Consider the following 21,836-nt stretch of genomic DNA (forward strand, 5'->3'; position numbering starts at 1 on the left):
ATGACGCATGGACCAGACCTCCCACATCAGAGGGAAGACCTGCTCGACATTGAAGAGCAGCAGACTCCTAGCATCAGTAAGACAGCTCCTTAAAAGATAAATTCCTTCTTGACCTTGTATGGGGTCACATGACCCACCATGATGATGCTTAGATCTGGATTATGTACACTGTCAATAATATGTCTTTTCACGCAGAGCCCTCTGTCTCCAAAACTTACATCCCTGTGCCTTGACTTCTAGAGGACAGAACAGTTCTCAGGCTTTCTGAGATGCTCTTCCTGGGTTATAGTTCTCAAATCTGACTCGAATAAAATTTTCCATTTCTTTCTTTTATTTTTTTCTTTTTCTTTCTTTTTCTGTTTCACATATGATATTATACATTTCTCAATGCCATTCTCCCAAATCATCCCACCCTCACCTTCTCCCACAGAGTCCAAAAGACTGTTCTATACATCTGTGTCTCTTTTGTGGTCTCACATACAGGGTTCTTGATACATCAACTAATTCATTTTTGACAAAGGAAAAGGCACCAGGAAGTTATCTTTATTTTCTATCCTTTCTCTTTTGTTTTCCAAATTATTTTGTTATCACAAAAAACTAGAATTCATATTTTAAGTCTTCTTTATTTCATAAAAAATTTTTTAATGATAAACAGGCTTCAAAAGTTCTTTTAAACATCTCCACCAAGTACAGAAATGTTCTTCACAACCCTGGAAAAGAAGTTCTGGTGTAATGCATGATGGACAGCTCACAGTCAATATTCTTCAGAATATGGATACTCAGGGTGATCAACTGCCCTGAAAGAGAAAGAGGGGAAATAATTTATTAAATCTGTCATATTGTCACAGAGATCATTAGTCTGTGGATGCAGTCAGGATGGGCTAAAACTCTAAATCTATAAACACATCCCATTTTCTCCCCCAACAAGCACACATCAGGTGTCTGCTCCATGTACACATGGCACCTGCATATCCAATACCAACATTCACGTGTAATATTCACCCCACAATGACAGGTAGTTTGACTCAGGTTACAATTTATAAAAGGGAACTGATTTAGGGGTAACTGTGGAGGTAATTTCAGACACAGGTGGAACTTTTGACCCTAAGTGGTGAGAAGGATCACAGTCAAGGAATTCTTTGCTGTTTTTCATAAATCCATTCAACAGAAAAAAAAAATATTGAGCACCCCTCAAATACAGGGTGCTTCCATTAAGGAATTACTATTAAATTGAAGAAATACCACATACACCTAAACAGTCTTACTTATAAAATGTGATTACTGCTTTCTTAATTTGTATCATATAACTACACTCATTATTAATTAATATTACTGTTGTTTTCCTTCTTTATAGCCTGATTTTTCTTTCTAAATTTCTTCTTTTCAACTCAGTTCATTAAAGAGTGCATCCTGAGCCATTCCATGTGCCAGGAGCTGTGCTATCAACATAAACCTACAAGGATGAGTAAATTTAGGCATTCACAGAATAATGAAGGAGAGCACAGAATATACATAAAGCTTTTGAGGACAGAAAAGTAACTTGCTATCTTTTCTCATTTTTCATCATGTCTTTTTTCAGAATCATAATATACATATACATAAGTATGCAGGCATACTAAGTCACTCAGTTGTGTCCAACTCTTAGTGACCCTATGGACTATAGCCCACAGGCTTCTCTGTCCATGGATTCTCTAGGCAAGAATACTGAAGTGAGTTGCCTGCATTCCTCCAGGGGATCTTTCCACCCAGGGTTCAAACCTGCATCTCTTATGTCTCCTGCATTGGCAGGTAGGTTCTTTACCACTACTGACCCCTAGGGAGCCCATATATATGTGCGTGTGTACTGTGTGCTAAGTCGCTTCACTTGTGTCTGACTCTTTGCATCTTCATGGGCTGTAGCCCACCAGGTTCCTCTGTCCATGGGATTCTCCAGGAAAATACTGGAGTGGCTTGCCATTTCCTTCTCCAGGGGATCTTCGCAACCCATAGATGCATCCTGCACCTCTTAGGTCTCCTGCATTGGCAGATGACTTTCTCACCATTAGTGCCAACTAGAAAGCCCATATGTAAATGTACATATAAATATATATATCTTCTTTACAAACAAGGAGGCTTCCCAGTGTCTCAGTGGGTAAAGAATCTACCTGAAATGCAGGAGACACAGGAGACTTGGATTCAATCCCCAGGTTGGGACAATCCCCTCAAGATGGGTATGGAAACCCACTTGAGTATTCTTGCCTGGAGAATCTCATGGGCAGAGGAGCCTTGCGGGCTACAGTCCATAGGGTTGCAAAGAGTCAGACACAACTGAAGTGACTGAACACTACAAACAAAGGGAGTTTTGAGATCTTTCATTTGAAACTAAATCTTCATTTTATCACTAATTTGTGTTCCCTTTTCTCTAAACTCCCTCCCAACATCTCTCTATTTGATTACTCTTCTGTCTCTTCAGTCCTGACATCCTCCTGCAGTAATTAGGCAGCTGGAATTCCATGGTACTAACTAAGTAAAGTCAAGAAGGTAGGAGCTCCCAGTGGATGGATCCCTGATGGACAAAGTCTACACTAGGGTGAGTCTTGACTCATGAAACCAGAGAGACCCAGATGATCTTACCAGGTGTGTCCAGCTAAGGACAGAAGTCTCTCTTTGGAAGGTCAGTCCATGATGTACTCAAAATTCATTAGGTGACATTTTAAGGGTGAGGAAATGGGAGATGTTTTGGGGAAAAGATCAATAAAGAGATAAATTTGGAATAAATAGATGGTGTCTTGGTAAGGAAAAGTCCATCAGGGAGAAAATCCACCAGACACTTAGGAGAAGGAGTGGAGCCAGGCTCACTGTGACTTCTCACACTGAAGCATGTTGGCCTTCATGGGCCCCTCCTCCAGAAATATCAACAATGCATTTACAATTGTGTTAGGATAAGCAGAAATGTAATTCAGGATGGATTCCTTATTACACAGTCATTATGTATCATTTCCTCCTGATCCTACAAAGAATTAAAGATGAAAGATTTGCATCAGTCCTTGAAAGAAGGAGCCTGGTGGGCTACAGTTGATGGGGTCCATAGAGTCAGACAAGACTGAGCAACTAACGCTTTCACTTTCTGAAAGAAGAATGGGCTGCAGGCACTGTGCCCTCTGTGTTTCCTGGGTCTCTAGACCCTGAGAGGAGGAACACCAGGCACAGGGATTAGGGGCACAATGTAGTGAATTCACCACAATGTCAACACTGGGGATTTTACTGATTGGCTGAATCCCAGTCACATTTCTGTTGATCAGAGACAGAACCCTAGAAGAAACCTCTGGTCTGAGGTCTTCAGGAAGCCCCTGGTATACTCCTACACTGGAAATCAGGGCTGTCTCCCTGAAATTAAGATTTAAGAAAGCTTATTCCTCTGCTGATCTGTATGCTAGAGAAAACAGTATATGTAGAACATATACAAGTCACTTACTGTTGAAAATCATAGTATCTTATATTGCTGTTGAGGCCATCGATTGCTTTCATGTCTTCCAGAGTCAGTTCAAAGTCAAACACCTGAAAAGAAGGAAGAATCACATTAATCTTTCCCCCAAGGAGCCAGCCTCCCCCTGGGGACTGGAGGAATTTCCTGCTGGATGGGGACAACTAGAGGGGAAAGGGAAGCCATGTCTGTCCTCAGTTAGACAAAGAATGCCCCTCGTGAAGCATATTCCTTAGGAGCCCTCTGCCCACAGCCCCACTCATCACCTGTATGTTCTCTTTGATCCGCTTCTTGTTGTAACTCTTGGCCAGAACCACAACCCCACGTTGTATCTGGTAGCGAAGGGCAACCAGAGCTGGGGTTTGCTTGTGCTTTTTGGCAATGGCAGAGAGAACTGGGTCCTCCAAGAGAAAGGGGAGGTTCGGGTTCATCCTGGAAGGAAATTCAGAAATGCCGAGTAGCTAAGACTAAGTGCTCAGTTTATGAAGAGGCTTCCCAAACATATCAGGTATGTCACCTCTAGACCAGCGCTTCTCAAAGTGTGCTCTATGAACCAGCATCATCAGCATCACCTGGGATCTTGTTAGAAACACAAAATTCCATGGCTTAGCTGAAGACAAACTCATACAGAACCTCAAATATGTCACTTCCCATTCTGTGATTACAGATCTCTGTGGGTGATTCAGATGCATTATTGAGTTGAAACCAGGACTGCCAAACTCATGGATTTTGCTTCTTTATTACTTCTCTGTGGTTATTTTTCTTTTCCAATCAATGCTCAAATGTAAAGACAATGGTATGAAAGGAGAATATGATGTGAAATATTGGGAAATACTTTGTTTTTCATTTTTTTCTAATTTTCACTTGTCTCAGCTGTTGATAAAAGCAGAATAGTCTGAAAATGAAGACCGTGCATTTCATAATTATTTACATTGTGTAGTTCCTCTACAAATGTTTACAAAAATGATTCGACTTGTACTTATTTTTCAATCATGATAAACCTGGAAATTATGTATTATTATCCTGATTTTAGACATACGGTGAAGGAGGCTTGGTAAGTCTGTTATAGTAATGTGCTCATTAGTCCATAAATAAGCAAATTATGACAAAGCTTATGTCTTAGTTATCAACTGGGGGATTATATAGAGATTTTAATGCAGACACTTGTGTTAAAATGTATATACAAGACACATGCAATGTAAGATATCTAGCTGGGTGATGAAAGGACAAAAGAGGATTTCTCCCATCTGTCTTCTCTCCCCTCTACCCTTTGAGAGTTATCTCCAAAGCACTGAGTACGAAACAATGATATTTTCTTCAAGAAACGAGATTTAGATAAACTCCTTGTGACCATCAATACTGTTCATTACCATTGTAATGTCCGCTGGGCCCCCAGAGCACCATAGGCAACCAGGACAATATCGTGTGACTTGCAGAACTCCAGCAGCTTGCTCTGGTTGAGATAAGGGTGACATTCCACCTGTAGAACACCAACAGAAAAGAGTGTCAGGTTATATGAAAAGGTAATACATCAGAGAAAGCTTAAAAGTAAGAATTATACATGCTAAAGAAAAACTGTGTCACATCACATTACAACTGGAAATATCAAAGAAAGAATTTTTTAAAAATTATATTTCTTTCCCCTGAAAAGGTAAAAAATAATGACATTACTGAGAACAAGTAATTCTGTGGACCAGATCTTGGTTGCTGAACACGACTGAACAGACCAAGACATGTGCCTAATTCCAGATATGGGACAGGAAAAGAGCTGTCTAAGCTTTGGACATCAAACTATGCCAGAAAGAAAGAAATTTCACAGTCTTATGAAGAAATGTCTGAAGGACAAAAGAACCAGTTTGATGAATTCCCATTGGTGACATTTCAGTAGATTTGAGCACCAAAGGGAATCACGAGTGAAAGCAAATGTAGCAAACAGAAACAATAAAAATCCCTGAGAGAGGAAGAAAGAGCAAAAATGCTTCTCTCCACAAGTAAGTAAGTAAGTGAAGTCGATCAGTCGTGTCCGACTCTTTGCGACCCCATGGACTGTAGCCTACCAGGCTTCTCCATCCATGGGATTCTCCAGGCAAGAGTACTAAATCTTTTCTCAGAAACTGACAGTTAATGTGAAGGAGTGCAGTGTTTTCCCCTGTCTTATAAGAATAGATGTATTTTATCCTGAATAATGAGGGAATTTTACTTTTACAATAAAATGTCAGGTCAGAAGATTAAAAAGAGCATTTAAAATGGAAAATAATGAAAAACGTTCCAATGAAATAATTAATTCAGTTGAAAGTCATCAATGGATTCTCAACCATTACATGAAAACTTGGGGGAAATCAAACTTCCCCTGATGATGGTTATCATCCAACGATGACTAGGTAATTTCAAGAGGGAAAATACACATTTGCAAATAAAATATCCAGCTACTAATAGCTTTACCAGAAGAACAAAAGTGCTGTCACTCACAGTGGGGCAACTTGTCACCTTGCACTTCCTACCGGGGTTCATTTAGGGACAAAAAATGCAACTATCATTTTCTTGTCAAAATATTTAACCTTAATGTAGCAAGGAGTTCAGATTTAAGTACTAATTTACATAATCTAGGATTACAGGAACAAGTTAATTAGCATCACAAAATAATGATAAAGACAGTGTATTTGTCAAAACCTTGCCTGGATATCTTGGTAACACAATGACTGACTGACTGTTTTACATTAAAAGAGCTTAAAATGACTCAAAATTACATGTGAACCACAATCAGACCCAGGTCAGCAAAATATTGTTGCAGCCTGGCAGAGCAGAAACCAGAACCTGCCCCATGGCTCAAGGGTGCGGCAAACTGTGCCCTCATGATTGTGCTAGCAAGCATGCTGAATGGACAGACTTGGGGCTGGGCATGCTCTCTGCTCCGCTTTACTGCCGGCCCCTGTGTCCATCCCCGTGGAAACAAAACAAATGTTCCTGATCAACAGCAGAGCCTCAACTTTACTCCCTCTTTATGGAACGCTGATCAAACTCCCCAGTATAGCTCTTTCCTAGTGATCTCATGACTTCTGCCCATAAAAGTGCGGGCTGAAAGGAGATGTCTTGGCTTCCTTTCATGGAGAGCAGCAGGGCCTACTGATCCCCCAGTTGCAAATTAAATGTGTCTGTCTTCTCATTAGGCGCTCGCCCCTGGTTCAGGTCTTTCTCACCCTCTGTGCTGGACATGGCAGGTGGCCCCTGAACAGGGACCTGAAGTCAGGAAGGATTCCTCTGAGGGAAAAAACTGAAAGTGAAGACATTGAGCTGTAGGTGAGACGCATGGATCGTGACCAGGCCCTCAAACTGTAAGGGTGGGAAGTCCCTTGTTGTCCAAGACATGGTGTCAATGAGGAAGGATTTGAGTAAAGCTGAGAAACATCATCTCCAGCTTTTGAGGCACCTTCCCCAGACTGCAGGGGCACAGGTGAAAGAGGAGCCATTGACACAATTGCTAAGAGAGGTGGTTAAATATAATCTTTGGTTTCTGGAGGAAGGCACTCTAGATATTGAAAATTGGGATCCAGTGGGAGAAAATTTGAAAACAGCACACAGGAGAGGGGATTGCATACATGTGATGGTATTTGTCACCTGGGGGCTAGTGCGATTGGTCCCATACCCTATACAGACTGAGAAATAATGTGAGAAGACGGTGTCCTCAAATGTCTTGTTAACCCTTCCATGCCTTTGCCACCCAAGCTCAAGGACAATTTTCCACCACCGCCACCTCCACTGGGTCCAGAAATGTCTTGGGAGGATAAGCTGCTGACCTGGTGTCAGTGGGCCATGGCCTCTGCCCTTCCTATGGGTGCTTTAGACATTAAGGACCATCTTGCTTTCCCAACGATTACAGGCCCAACCCCAATAATCCCACTCAGGTTATTGTAACCCATGAAACTTTTGACATCAGGTTTTTTTTTTTTTTTTTGGAGTGTTTGTCCTTTATTGTTGATTTTGAGCATTTCCTATATATTAGAGACTTTGTTTGCATCTTAATTTCGTTTATGACATTTTTTGACATACAGGCTATTTTATTATTATATAGTCAAATTTTTGCATCTTTATAGTTTTGTCTTTGGTGTTATACCTAGAATATTTTCTTTACCCCAAGATTATGTTTTCATTTAGTTTTTATAGCTTCAGTTTTTTTTTGTTTTGTTTTTTTAATTTAATTTTATTTTTAAACTTAACATAATTGTATTAGTTTTGCCAAATATCAAAATGAATCCGCCACAGGTATACATGTGTTCCCCATCCTGAACCCTCCTCCCTCCTCCCTCCCCATTCCATCCCTCTGGGTCGTCCCAGTGCACCAGCCCCAAGCATCCAGTATCGTGCATCAAACCTGGACTGGCAACTCGTTTCATACATGATATTTTACATGTTTCAATGCCATTCTCCCAAATCTTCCCACCCTCTCCCTCTCCCACAGAGTCCATAAGACTGTTCTATACATCAGTGTCTCTTTTGCTGTCTCGTACACAGGGTTATTGTTACCATTTTTCTAAATTCCATATATATGCGTTAGTATACTGACATCAGGTTTTAAAGGAACTAATTCTAGTGTTAGACTGATTGGGGTCAATTCTCCGTATACATACATGGGAGCTGTTGGAAATTTGCTTGCATGGGAGATGCTCTCCTTACAATGTTAAAATGCTAGCCAAAACAGCTTTAAGTGGTCCCCCAAATTTACAGATCTTTGCCTCTTATACTGAGTTGTGTCAATAGCTAGCCTGTATTAATTTGGCCAATGGAGATAATCTTACTTTTGAAATGCTCATAGGCACAGGGCAATATACCAGTTTAATAGCACAATTGACTTATGAAGATATACTGGTGGGAGCATATGTACAGATTGCAAAATGCTGCTGAAGCAGGGGCAGACAGTATGAGAACTCAGCGAGCCTACTGGTTCATTTGTTAAAATATTACAGAGACCCAAAAAAGACTTCACTGAATTTGTAGACTGGATTTCATCTGCTCTCCACCATCAAATTAATAGTCCTACAGTGGAGGACATTTTGTTAAAACAATTAGCCTATGAAAATGCCAATAAAGATTGCAAGGCTGCCCTTAACACTATTTGTCAAAATGGCAGCCTTGGTGATTTTGTTCAAAGGTGTCAAAATGTTGGTACACAGGCTCACAAACAAGCCAAGCTAGCCCAAGCAATTTGTGCTGCCTTTAAAAATAATTTTAGCTCTTCCCATGTCAAATGCTTTCAATGTGGAAAATCCAGACATATGAAAAAGGCTTGCTGTTCTGGGCCCAAAACAGATGTTACAATACCTCCGTCTACTGGTGAAAATAAAACATCAGGACTGTATCCTAGGTACCAAAAAGGCAATCACTGGGCTAATCAATGCAGATCAAAATTCCATAGGAATGGTTCCGCTTTGCAGCCCGGAAACTGCCATCAGGGCCAGCCCTAGGCCCCACAAACAGTGGGGACATACACTGTGAGGACCTCCAGCACACCCTTCAGCCTATCTCCAGCCTCTCAGTCTCTACCAGTGGAAGTGCTGGGTTGGACCTCCCACCCTGAGTAACTGTCTCAATTAATGACTTGGATTCCCACCCCCCACCACCACCCAGCAGCAATCCCTACTGGGATCCAAGGTCCCATTCCACCAGGGACCATAAGACTCATTCTGGGCAGAAGTGGCCTTACCCTTAAGGGCCTCCAAATTCTTCCTGGCCTTATTGACCCAGACTATTCAGGAGAAATTAAAGTAATGGCTCTCTCCCTTTAATTCCATGTCATTCCTCAAGCTCAACAAATTGCTCAACTCCTTCTCTTGCCTTACCATGCCCCTAGCAACTATAATCCTGTCACCAGAGGAGAACAAGGATTTGGGAGCACAGGTGATCAAGTAGTGTGCTTTACTCAACAAATACTCTCAGATCGGCCCACATGTAAGGCTGAAATCCAAGCAAAAATGTTCTCTGAAATCTTAGATTCTAGGGCTGACATTTCCATCATTACTTCTCCTCAATGGCCAGCTGATTGGCCCCTGACTGAACCCCAGGAAAAGATAATCAGGCTTGGGGGAACCTCACAATTTGCTCAACGTGCAACAGTTCTTCCTTGCCTAGGGCCCGACAAACAACTTGCTCACTTCCAACCTTTTATTGCAGACATTCCCTGTAATTTATGGGGCAGATCTGCTTCCCATTGGCACTTAGTTCTCTCCAATGAGGAAAAGGCAGATCATATGATGGCAAGAATGGGATACCAACTAGCAAAAGAGCTAGGAAAGATTTACAGGGAGATCCTTCTCCTTTACCTATTCACCCGAAACTGGACAGAAAAGGGCTAATTGAGGGCCATTAAAGTTTCTCTGCCCCCACATGCCACAGTTCTAACATGACTTACCTCTAAACCTGCTTGGGTATGTCAGTGGCCTCTAGCAAGGGAGAAACTTATACATTTACAAGCCTTGGTAGAAGAACAGTTTCAAGCAGGACACATAGATGAGAATGCTAGTCCTTGGAATACTCCAGTTTTCACAGTCCATAAAAAATCAGGCAAATGGAGGCTGCTTCATGAGCTTTGAGCTATTAATGCAGTAATGCAACCCATGGGGACCTTGCAGCCTGGACTCCCATCCCCTTCAGCCTTACATCAGAATTGGCCAATTATAGTTCTGGATCTTAAAGATTGTTTTTATATAATCCCCTTAGCCACACAAGACAAAGGAAAATTTGCATTTTCGGTACCCAATATTAACCAACAAGCCCCCATGAAACAGTACCAATGAAAAATGTTGCCTCTGGGGATGATGAGTCTACAAGTCTTCAAGATGGTGAAGTAGAAGGACATGTGCTCATCTTCTCCTGTGAGAACTCGAAAATTACAACTCGCTGCTGAACATTGTCAACAGGAGAATGCTGTATCCCACCAAAAAAAGATACCCCACATCCAAGGGCAAAAGAGAAGCCCCAGCAAGAGAGTAGGAGGGGCAAAATCATGTTTAGAATCAAACCTCATACCCGCCAGGGACCTCGGAGGGCTCAAACAAACCTTGTGTGCACCAGGACACAGAGACCACACAGAGATTGAGCCAGAACTGTGTTTGAGTCTCTCAAGCAGAGGTAAGGGTCAGCAGTGGCCTGCTGTACCCTTCAGTCAGTCTCTCCCATTAGGAAGTTTCCATAAGCCTCTTATCCTTATCCATCAGAGGACAGACAGATGGAAACCACAGTAACAGAAAACTAACCAAACTGATCACATTTGACCATAGACTTGTCTAACTCAATGAACTATGAGCCATGCCATGTAGGGCCACCCAAGACGGACAGGTCATGGAGTTCTGACAAACATGACCCACTGGAGAAGGGAATGGCAAACCACTTCAGTATTCTTGCCTTGAGAACCCCATGTAAAGGCAAAAAGATAGGATACTGAAAGATGAACTCCCCAGGTCGATAGGTGCCCAGTATGCTACTGGAGATCAGTGGAGAAATAACTCCAGAAAAAATGAAAAGACAGAGCCAAAGCAAAAACAATGCCCAGGTGTGGATGTGACTGGTGATGGAGGCAAAGTCCATTGTTGTAAAGAACAATATTGCATAGGAACCTGGATTGTTAGGTCCATGAATCAAGGCACATTGGAAGTGGCCTAACAGGAGACGGCAATAGTGAACATCGAGATTTTAGGAATCAACGAACTAAAATGGACTGAAAAGGGTGAATTAAACTCAAATAAGCATTAATTATATCTACTACTGTGGGCAAGACTCTTAGAAGAAATGGAGGAGCCATCAAAATCACCAAAAGAGTTCAAAATGCAGTACTTGGATGCAATTTAAAAAACAACAGAATGATCTCTGTTTGTTCAATATCACAGTAATCCAAGTCTATGCCCTGACCAATAATGCTGAAGAAGCTGAAGTTGAATGGTTCTATGAAGACCTACAAGACCTTCTAGAACTAACATCCAAAAAAGATGTGCTTTTCATTATAAGGGACTGGAATGCAAAAGTAGGAGGTCAAGAGACACCTGGAGTAACAGGCAACTTTAGCTTTGGAGTACAAAATGAAGCAGGGCAAAGGCTAACAGAGTTTTGCCAAGAAATCACAATGGTCATAGCAAACACCCTCTTCCAACAATGCAAGAGAAGACTCTACACATGGACATCACCAGATGGTCAACACCAAAATCAGATTGATTATATTCTTTGCAGTCAAAGATGGAGAAGCTCTATACAGTCAGCAAAAACAAGATAGGGAGCTGACTATGACTCAGATCATGAAGTCCTTATTGCCAAATTCAGACATAAATTGAAGAAAGTAGGGAAAACCACTAGACCATTTAGGTATGACCTAAATCAAATCCCTTACGATTATACAGTGGAAGTGAGAAATAGATTGAAGGGATTAGATCTGATAGACAGAGTGACTGAAGAACTATGGACAGAGGTTCTTGACATTGTATGAGAGGCAGTGATCAAGACCATCCCTATGACAAAGAAATGTAAAAAGGCAAAATGGTTGTCTGAGGAGGCCTTACAAATAGGTATGAAAAGAAGAAAAGTGAAAGGCAAAGGAGAAAAGGAAAGACATACCCATTTGAATGCAGAATTCCAAAGAATAGCAAGGAGAGATAAGAAAGCCTCCTTCAGTGATCAATGCAAAGAAATAGAGGAAAACCATAGCATGGGAAAGACTGAGACCTCTTCAAGAAAATTAGAAACACCAAGGGAACTTTCCATGTAAAGATGAGCTCAATAAAGGACAGAAATGGTATGGACATAATAGAAGCAGAAGATATTAAGAAGAAGTGGCAAGGATGCACAGAAGAATTATACAAAAAAAGATCTTCACAACCCAGATACTCATGATGGTGTGATCACTCACCTAGAGCCAGACATCCTGGAATGGGAAGTCCAACGGGCCTTAGGAAGTATCACTAGGAACAAAGCTAGTGGAAGTGATGGAATTCCAGTTGAGCTATTTCAAATCCTGAAAGATGATGCTGTGAAAGTGCTGCACTCAATATAACAGCAAACTGGGAAAACTAAGCATTTACCACAAGATTGGCAATGGTCGGTTTTCATTCCAGTCCCAAAGAAAGGCAATGCCAAAGAATGCTCAAACCACCATATAATTGCACTCATCTCACACACTAAAGTAATGCTCAAAATTCTCCAAGCCAGGCTTCAGCAGTATGTGAACTTCCAGATATTCAAGCTAGATTTAGAAAAGGCAGAGGAAACAGAGATCAAATTGGCAACATATGCTGGATGATTGAGAAAGTAAGAGAGTTCCAGAAAAACATCTACTTCGGCTTTATTAACTATGCCAAAGCCTTTGACTGTGTGGATCACAACAAACTGGATAATTCTTCAAGAAGTGGGAATACAAGACCACCTTACCTGCCTCCTGAGAAATCTGTATGCAGGTCAAGAAGCAACAGTTAGAACCAGATATGGAACAACAGGAAAGGAAAGTGAAGCCGCTCAGTCATGTCCAACTCTTTGTGACCCCATGGAGTGTGGCCTACCAGGCTCCTCCGTCTATGGGTTTTTCCAGGCAATGGTACTGGAGTGGGTCGCCATTTCCTTCTCCAGGGGATCTTCCCAACCCAGGAATCGAACCCAGGTCTCCCACATTGCAGGCAGATGCTTTACCATCTGAGCCACCAGGGAAGCATGGAACAACAGAAAAGTTCCAAATGGGAATGGAATAAGTCAAAGCTGTATGTTTTTTCACCCTGCTTATTTAACTTATATGCAAAGTACATCTTGCAAAATGCCTGGATGGATGAAGCACATACTGGAATCAAGATTGCTGGGAGAAATATCAATAGCCTCAGATATGCAGATGACACAACCCTTATGGCAGAAAGTGAAGATGAACTAAAAGCCTCTTGATGAAAGTGAAACAGAGTGAAAAAGTTGGCTTAAAAATTCTACATTCATAAAATTAAGATGATGGCATCCAGTCCCATCACTTCATGACAAATAGATGGGAAACAATGGAAACAGTGAGAGACTTTATTTATGGGGGCTCCAAAATCATTGCAGATGGTGACCGCAGCCATGAAATTAAAAGATGATTGCTCCTTGGAATAAAAAATATGATCAACCTAGACAGCATATTAAAAAGCAGACACGTTACTTTGTCGACAAAGGACCATCTAGTCAAAGCTATCCTTTTTCCAGTAGTCACATATGGATGTGAGAGTTGGACCATAAAGAAAGCAGAGTGCCAAAGAATTGATGCTTTTGAACTGTGATGTTGGGGAAGACTCTTGAGAGTCCCTTGGACTGCAAGGAGATCCAACCAGTCAATCTTAAAGGAAATCATTCCTGAATGATCATTGTAAGAACTGATGCTGAGGCTGAAATCCAATACTTTGGCCACCTGATGCAAAGAACTGAGTCATTGGAAAAGCCCCTGATGCTGGGAGAGATTGAAGGCAGGAGGAGAAGGGGACAACAGAGGATGAGATTGTTGGATGGCCTCATGACTGAATGGACTTGAGTTTGAATAAGCTCTGGCAGTTGGTGATGGAGAGGGAGGCTTGGTGTGCTGTAGTCCATGGGGTTGCAAAGAGTCAGACATAACTAAGCAACTGAACTGAACTGATCTGAAATCACAAGGTCTGCTCTAAATCCTGAGTAACTCTTCCATCAACTGTTAGGATCAACATAAGCGTTTAACTTCATCCTCTAACCTGGGTGACTTTCATAGTCTCCAGCATATTTCTCTGTACTATGCTCCCTGTTGAAGCTGGGACACCAAGACTAAGGATTCAGGCATCCAAACTCCACACAAACCTGTAACACCTGTCTCACCTGGGTTTTCTCTTTATTTATTTCCCATTCCATGTTTTCATGGTCTTCCTTCCTGAGCACAGTTTCATCTGAGCACTTTCACACCTGATATCTGGTCATGCTTTGAGCTCAGGGAAACGCCTCCTTCCTCTAAGTTCTTGAGGAATTTCATCTCTGTTGCCTTCCCTCAGTCCCCACTACAATTGAGCAGGAAGCCATCCTCACCTTTTCCACCCAGAGCTGATCAAAGATACTGTTATAGATTCTATTTACACAGTCCATACCCAGGCTCAGCTCTGTAGAATCCTCTCTCCACAAAGGTCAGATGAACAGGAGGGAAGGACAGACAGACATCAGGCTCCAGTGTAAGGAGGTTCTGAAGAGCAGGAGGGAGAGGAGCCGAGCTGCTCACCTGGTTGCAGACGGGCTTGTACTTGAGCCCTGGCTTGTTCAGAATCTTCTCCAGCTGCTTGTGGTTGAAGTTGGACACTCCGATGGACTTGGTCAGCCCTGCGTCCTTACACTTCTCCAGGGCCTGGGAGGGAGGGGTGAGGAACAGTCACTTGGAATGGGCAATATAGCAATAAGAAATGCTGAAAAATCATTAAGAGGGTCTCTTGTCAATAATTAGCATTGCTTACCAAGAAGATAAAGGGGAAGAAGTTCATAAAACAAGAAGAAGTATCATCTCCTCCTTAGAAAAAACCTGGAGAAGACAATCACATGGAACGAAAGAGATGTCTATCTACACTGTCCCAAATTCTCCATTTTTTTCCTCTCTGTGAATATTTCAGCAATGGTTCCCTCCCCTCAACCCCAGCATCCCAGCCCTTGGATTCATGAACTGCTGAGTGTGATGGTCCACAGCCCATTCTCACAAGTGGAAGAGAGGAAGGATGTTCCCCCTCTCCTGGCTCCTCCCCTGGTTCTCTCCTCCCCAGACTCACCTCCCACGTGCGACAGAGATCTACTGAGTCAAACATCGGTTTTCCATTTTCATCTGTTGGGAAAAGTGTCTCCCCTGGCTGGAATAGAAGCAGTCATTTCAGAGATATCACCAAATAATTTCTTCACATTTAGCCAGCCCACCAGGCACATCTGGGACTAGGATGCTAAACCTCCATGAGGTTCATTTACTTTCTGCATACTAATATTTACAAAGAGGTTTGCAAATGGAGTTCTCAGCAATGTCTTTAGAAGGCAGTTTTCCAGTAATCTCTTATACATACTATATGTTTTCATAGATATAATTTTCCTACATTCTCATGGGAACTGTCAGTGCCTTAAGTGAAATTTTTTCTGCCCCTTATGCCTTTCCTCTTGCAAAATGCCTCTATTTTACTGCTGGCATAAAAATTGCAGTCTTGACCTGGACTACATATAAAAATTCCTTTTCACTCTGAACATCTGATAGCTTCAGGGCATACACATGAACCAGCAAGGTTCTCTTTAGGTTGATAAGCTATGTGGAAGAAGCAGACATACTCTCAAATATTCTGGAGAATGAGGCTTGAACAGATCATGGTCATTCTGCCACCCATGGAAAATGCTGAGATAAAAATAAAACAAACCAAGAGTGATGTCATTATAAGGAATAGAAAGCCAGAGACATTTCTATTAAGTATTAGGAATCCTTAAATCTATGTAGATGGGAATTGCCATCTACATAGTCCAATAAACTCTTTGGCAAAGGATGGCTTGAGCAGAATTCTGTATTCTAAAAAGTTGTTCTGCATAATAGACGTTGTTCTTGCTGTTTTGTTTTGGCTGTGCCATGGGTTTGCTGTATCTTAGTTCCCTGAACAGGAATTGAACCCACTTCCACAAAACACCCTGACTCAGCAATGAAAGCACACAGTCCTAACCACTGGAACAACTGGAAAATTCCCCGCTACATAATACAGTTCTTAATGGCTAAGTGCAGTCTGCAAACCTCACCGTGAATACAGACGATAGCGGAGGCCAGGTCTCCTGAGTCCTGAGAAGACCATGAGGTTTAGACCCACCCAGAAGGACATCACCAAATCCACGAAACATGAAAGGGTGAGAGATGAGAAGACCTCATCCTGTTCAGGTGTGAGGCTATGTCAGCGCTCAGCACTCTGCACCAAACTCTGGATATGAAATCCCAACTCCCAGGCCTAATCAGCGCCATGCACAGAACTCGCCTATTTCTACTTCCTCAAGATTTTGAGACAGAGACTCGGATTATTTAATTTGTTTCTCTGGAGACAGGTAAGAAATTCAAAGAACCTCCCCAAAAAGATGATCACAAATGATTATTTAAGAGATTCTACTCTAGTGTAATCATTCCTTCAACCTAACTAAGAAAAATCTTGTCAGCCATCCATGGAAGTTATAGACATTCTGACCCAAGAAATAGAACAAAGGTGATCACATAAATCACCTACCATCAAAGCCACTGGTTGATGAATAATATAGAGATCGACATAGTCCAGTTGAAGATCTTTCAGTGACTTTTCCAACGCTGGTCGGACCAACTCTGGACGAAGGAAAGTGGACCAAACCTGCAGATATTAAACAAAGGAAGCTGTGTGAAATGAATGCTTCATGTAATTTTGTTTGACTTGTTTCACTTAATAACAAGACATTGTTATTGGTTAGAAAGAGATGACCACGGGAAAAAAGTTCCATTTCTTCCTGAGTTCCATTCTTTATCTAACCTATCCATGTAAACATCATGATTTGATTGAATTTATCACCCATACATCTTTCACAATGGAATGAAATGAATCAAGATATAAATAACTTTATCAAATAATTAGCATACCCATCAACTGACCTATGCTTGATAGAGCATAAAAGCAGAACCTTAGTCTATTTTGACCAAACAATCCATCTTCTCAAAATTAATTACTATCTTGTTTACATAACTATAGGGGGAAATGCTTTGAACACTTTAATAGGAGCATAACATAATTCAAGACACTTTGGCTAGATTTTGTATAATACACAAAGTGTCTCTCCCAATGCTCTCTTACTCTTGGAACTGAGAACTGAGATTCAGAATGTGAAGAAATTTGAGAAACTCACCCAGATGATAAGAAAAGCTATAATCTGCTCCCAGATCTGTCTGATTCATTAGCCCATAATAAATTACACTGCTCTGGCCTGGACTCAAAGAAATAAAGTGACTTTCATGTAAAATTAAAATTTGAACACACCCTGATGATAAAGCTATAGTTACACTCTTTTGGGAGGGGAGGACACAGTGAGAGAAAAAGGATACTAGATTTAAGATACAAATAAGTGTGAAAACAGTGGTACCAATAAGCACCTTCACTAAACTACTGCTTCTATTACCAAATTGTCATCTACCCCAGTCACTTGCACACATGTGCACACACACAACACACACAGCACCTTTGAAGTGTAGAATATGTCTTCTCTTTTCACAGTGCCATCGGCAATCTTGCTTCGAATGGCCTGGCCAACCTGCTCTTCATTTTGATATGTATGAGCACTGTCAATATGCCGGAACCCAGCCTCTATAGCAAATTTGGTGACCTCCACAGCTTCACTCTTAGGAACCTACATAAGCAACAAAAATAGTAATTGAATATCCAGATGATTAAGAGATTCCTAAGGCACAAGCTTAATCTTATCAAGAACCAACATTTCATGCATTTGATTCATTCTGCGGGTGTGCTGAGGAACCCATAACACTTTCCCTGCATGTTCCTGTTCAGGAATTAAATGGACACCCAGGAACCCTTCAACCCCAGGCTATCAGTGGTTGATCACAGGCATCAGAGGACTCAAATACCCTCTAGGTTCAGTGATCTGGTGGTAAAACTCAAAGGACTCAGAATAAAATTGTAGTCATGGATACGATTTATACAGTGAGATGTTTGAAGCAAAATCAATAAAACTACAAGGGGATGGTAAATACATCAAGAAACCAGGTGAAAGCTTCTAAGACCTCTGTCTACCAGTGTTACCACACAGAAAACACCAAATAAAAGCTGTATCTATGCAAGGTGTAAAAAGTGATGTTCTCATGTAACTATTCATTGTTACCGATTACCACATTCAAGCTAGTTAGCAGACCCATCATCTCACATAGCTAACTTTTGGGGTGTTTTCGTGAGAATACTTAATATCTGTTAACTATAGTCACCATACTGTACACCAGGTACATTTATCTCATTACAGAAGGTCTGGACCTTTGACCAACATCTTTCCATTTTTCCTAACCTTGTCCCCAGCTTCTGGTCACCATTCCTCTACACTCTACTTCTGTGAGCTCACTTTTTCAGATTTTACCTATGAAGAGAACATGTAGCATTTGTCTTTCTATTTCTGGCTTATTTCACTTAGCTTAATGTTCTCCAAGTTCATCTGTGTGGTTGCAAATGGTGGGATTAACGTCCCTTTTCAAGCCAAATAATATTGCAATATGTTTCTGTAATCCAGGATTTTTCATGTTTCAAGCAGGTAGATGCTTGGTCCAAGTTCCCCCTGTTGGATCTAGTCTCCGTTTCCTTATGATCACGTGCCTTGTGGGGTGTACTGAGGAGTGAACCAGTGAGCTCTGTACTAGCCTGGACCCTTCCCTCCACTCATCACATTTTGCAAAGTGAACAACCCCATCTTTTACCTGCAAAATGTCTTCTGTTCTATAAATTAGAAAGGTGAGATTCAAAGTTTGAAGAACAGTCAGGTGTCACAACTACATATTCTAAAGGCAAGATGGACAGCAAAGTTTCTGGCTTCCAGTCTAGAGACTTGTCCACTAGTCCCTCTTATGCCCAAGGACTGAAAACTATACTTTAATAAAAAGGCACTAAAAAAAATCCAAGGATACATTAAAAAACCTGGCATGTAAGATTGTAGCTTATCCCTTCAAATGATAGTATAGTTCCCATCAGAAAAAGTTTCCAAGCAGAAGTACAAGGCCAAACACAGCTGGAGTGTGTCTTGCCTGGCACTGAGCAGGTATACCACAGGAGAAAAGCAATTCTCTCCCACTAGATTTCCGTCACCTTATCTTTAGGCCCTCCCACCTCAATTATTTCACTGGGTCATGTGTTTCTGAAGGAAAAAAGAGTTCTGAAATGAAATATACAGAAAACACACTGCAATCACCCTCAAAGCCAATCTGCTGACAGTCAGTGATCTTGACAGTTAAGTCTCACTCTTCTGCCAAGCTGGGAAAGAGATAGAAACTGGAGGGGAACCCAGAGTAATCTGCAGGTGAGCACAGCCTCAGACCCTGATGCAGAGTGAAGACAGGATGCTCTCTCCCTTTTCACAGGGCATGGTTCTAGCCTGATTAACAAAACCACATGATCTTCCTAGAGTCACCCAGGAACTCAATGCTTAAGAACATTAACCTCCTTCCACTTATGTTGCATCCACTTACTATTTATATCTCAACCCCAAACCACTACACTTACCTCTGGAGGTGCACCGGTGCCAAATCCCAGGGCAGGAATGAAGTGGCCGTCATTAAGCTTCACTCTTTGACTTTTGGGATCCATTGTCTGTTTTGCTCCTCTGACTAAGCAGACTCTGATTTTTCTCTTCTGCCTTCACAGGTTATAAATGCCAGTGAGGTAATGCCCTAGCTGCACTCTCTAGTGTTAGCAGATACATTGTAGGAGGGGCAAGGTGAAATCAGTACCCCGGGCATAAGAAAAGGATTGAAGTCAATTAACTCGTTTGCATTTTTATCAGTGTAATCATTAATTACACTGATTAAATCATTGACCTGAGGTTAAATCATTAACCACAGGTATGCAGATAATACCATCTTTATGGCACAAAGGGAAGAAGAGCTAAAGAGCCTCTTTATGAAAGTGAAAGAGGAGAATGAAAAAGTTGGCTTAAAACTCAACATTCAGAAACCTAAGATCATGGCATCTGTCCCATCACTTCATGGCAAATAGATGGGGAAACAGTGGAAACAGTGACATATTTTATTTTCTTTGGCTCCAAAATCACTGCAGATGGTGACTGCACCCATGAAATTAAAAGATGATTGCTCCTTGGAAGGAAAGCTATGACCAACCTGCTGCTGCTGCTGCTGCTAAGTCACTTCAGTCGTGTCTGCCTCTATGTGACCCCAGAGATGGCAGCCCACCAGGCTCCACCACCCCTGGGATTCTCCAGGCAACAACACTGGAGTGGGTTGCCATTTCTTTCTCCAATGCATGGAAGTGAAAAGTGAAAGTGAAGTCGCTCAGTCGTTTCCGACTCCTACTGACCTCATGGACTTCAGCCTACCAGGCACCTCCATCCATGGGATTTGCCAGGCAACAACACTGGAGTGGGTTGCCATTTCTTTCTCCAATGCATGAAAGTGAAAGTGAAGTCGTTCAGTCGTTTCGGACTCCTACCGACCCCATGGACTGCGGCTTACCAGGCTCCTCCATCCATAGGATTTGCCAGGCAAGAGTACTGGAGTGGGTTGCCATTGCCTTCTCCTACCTAGATAGCATATTAAAAAGCAGAGACATTACTTTGCCAACAAAGGTCTGTCTAGACAAGGCTATGGTTTTTCCAGTAGTCATGTATAGATGTGAGAGTTGGACAATAAGGAAAGCTGAGCACCAAAGAACTGATGCTTTTGAACTGTGGTGTTGGAGAAGACTCTTGAGAGTCCCTTGGACTGCAAGGAGATCCAACCAGTCCATCCTAAAGGAGATCAGTCCTGAATATTCCTTGGAAAAACTGATGCTAAAGCTGAAGCTCCAATCCTTTGGCCACCTGATGGAAAGAACTGACTCATTTGAAAAGACCCTGGTGCTAGGAAAGATTGAGGGCAGGAAGAGAGGGGAACAACAGAGGATGAGATGGTTGGATGGCATCACCGACTCAATGGACATAAGTTTGAGTAAACTCCAGGAGTTGGCAATGGACAGGGAAGCCTGGCATGCTGCAGCCCATGGGCTTGCAAAAAGTCAAACACAACTGAGCAACTGAACTGAACTGAACTGAACTGAATCATTAATTATATAATGTTGAGATTGACTGAACAATTATTGACCATATATTAGACTAGAAACCTCCACATAATTTTTTTTTCATTGTCTAATATGAAGCTTGTGCTGTGCTTAGTTGCTCAGTCATGTACGACTCTTTTGACCTCGTGGACTGTATTCCACAGGCTCCTAGTTCATGGGATTCTCTAGGCAAGAAAACTGGAGTGGATTGCCATGTCCTCTCTCCAGGGGATCTTTCCAACCCAGGGATTGAACCCAGGTCTCCTGCATTACAGGCAGATTCTTTATCATCTGAGGCACCAGGGAAGCCCATATGTTAGACTAGATACTTCCACACAATTTTTTTTTCATTTTTCTAATATGAAGCTTGATTTTGATCAAACATCAGTTGAAATAATTAACTATATTACAATATACACATACCCACATACAGTGAAGTGAAACTCGCTCAGTCGTGTCTGACTCTTTGCGACCCCATGGATATAGTCCTATATAGTCCATGGAATTCTCCAGGCCAGAACACTAGAGTGGGTAGCCTTTCCCTTCTCCAGGGGATCTTCCTAACTCAGGGATCAAACCCAGGTCTCCCACATTGC

At 41.8% G+C, this 21,836-nt stretch overlaps 1 protein-coding gene across 3 annotated transcripts; it reads right to left on the minus strand.

The window, feature by feature from the left end:
• Nucleotides 1–432: 432 nt before the first annotated feature.
• On the minus strand, nt 433–19,941 carry LOC102396460 (dihydrodiol dehydrogenase 3). 3 transcript variants are annotated; one of them, XM_044927946.2, is made up of 9 exons: nt 19,693–19,933; nt 17,657–17,824; nt 16,684–16,800; nt 15,220–15,297; nt 14,685–14,795; nt 4,834–4,943; nt 3,730–3,895; nt 3,455–3,537; nt 433–797 (listed from the first exon to the last, which is right to left on the minus strand). In XM_044927946.2, exons 1-9 carry the CDS (start codon nt 19,774–19,776, stop codon nt 755–757), a joined length of 960 nt encoding a protein of 319 aa, XP_044783881.1. In that variant the 5' UTR covers nt 19,777–19,933; the 3' UTR covers nt 433–754. The 3 variants fall into 3 exon arrangements, with proteins under 3 accessions (XP_044783881.1, XP_025119876.2, XP_044783882.1); XM_025264091.3 differs by having other exon boundaries at nt 435–797; nt 14,685–14,807; nt 19,693–19,932; XM_044927947.2 differs by lacking the exons at nt 433–797; nt 3,455–3,537; nt 3,730–3,895; nt 4,834–4,943 and adding an exon at nt 14,914–14,978 and having other exon boundaries at nt 14,690–14,807; nt 19,693–19,941.
• Nucleotides 19,942–21,836: the final 1,895 nt, after the last annotated feature.

The sequence above is a fragment of the Bubalus bubalis genome, chromosome 14 (assembly GCF_019923935.1).
Source record: "Bubalus bubalis isolate 160015118507 breed Murrah chromosome 14, NDDB_SH_1, whole genome shotgun sequence".
Taxonomy (NCBI): domain Eukaryota; kingdom Metazoa; phylum Chordata; class Mammalia; order Artiodactyla; family Bovidae; genus Bubalus; species Bubalus bubalis.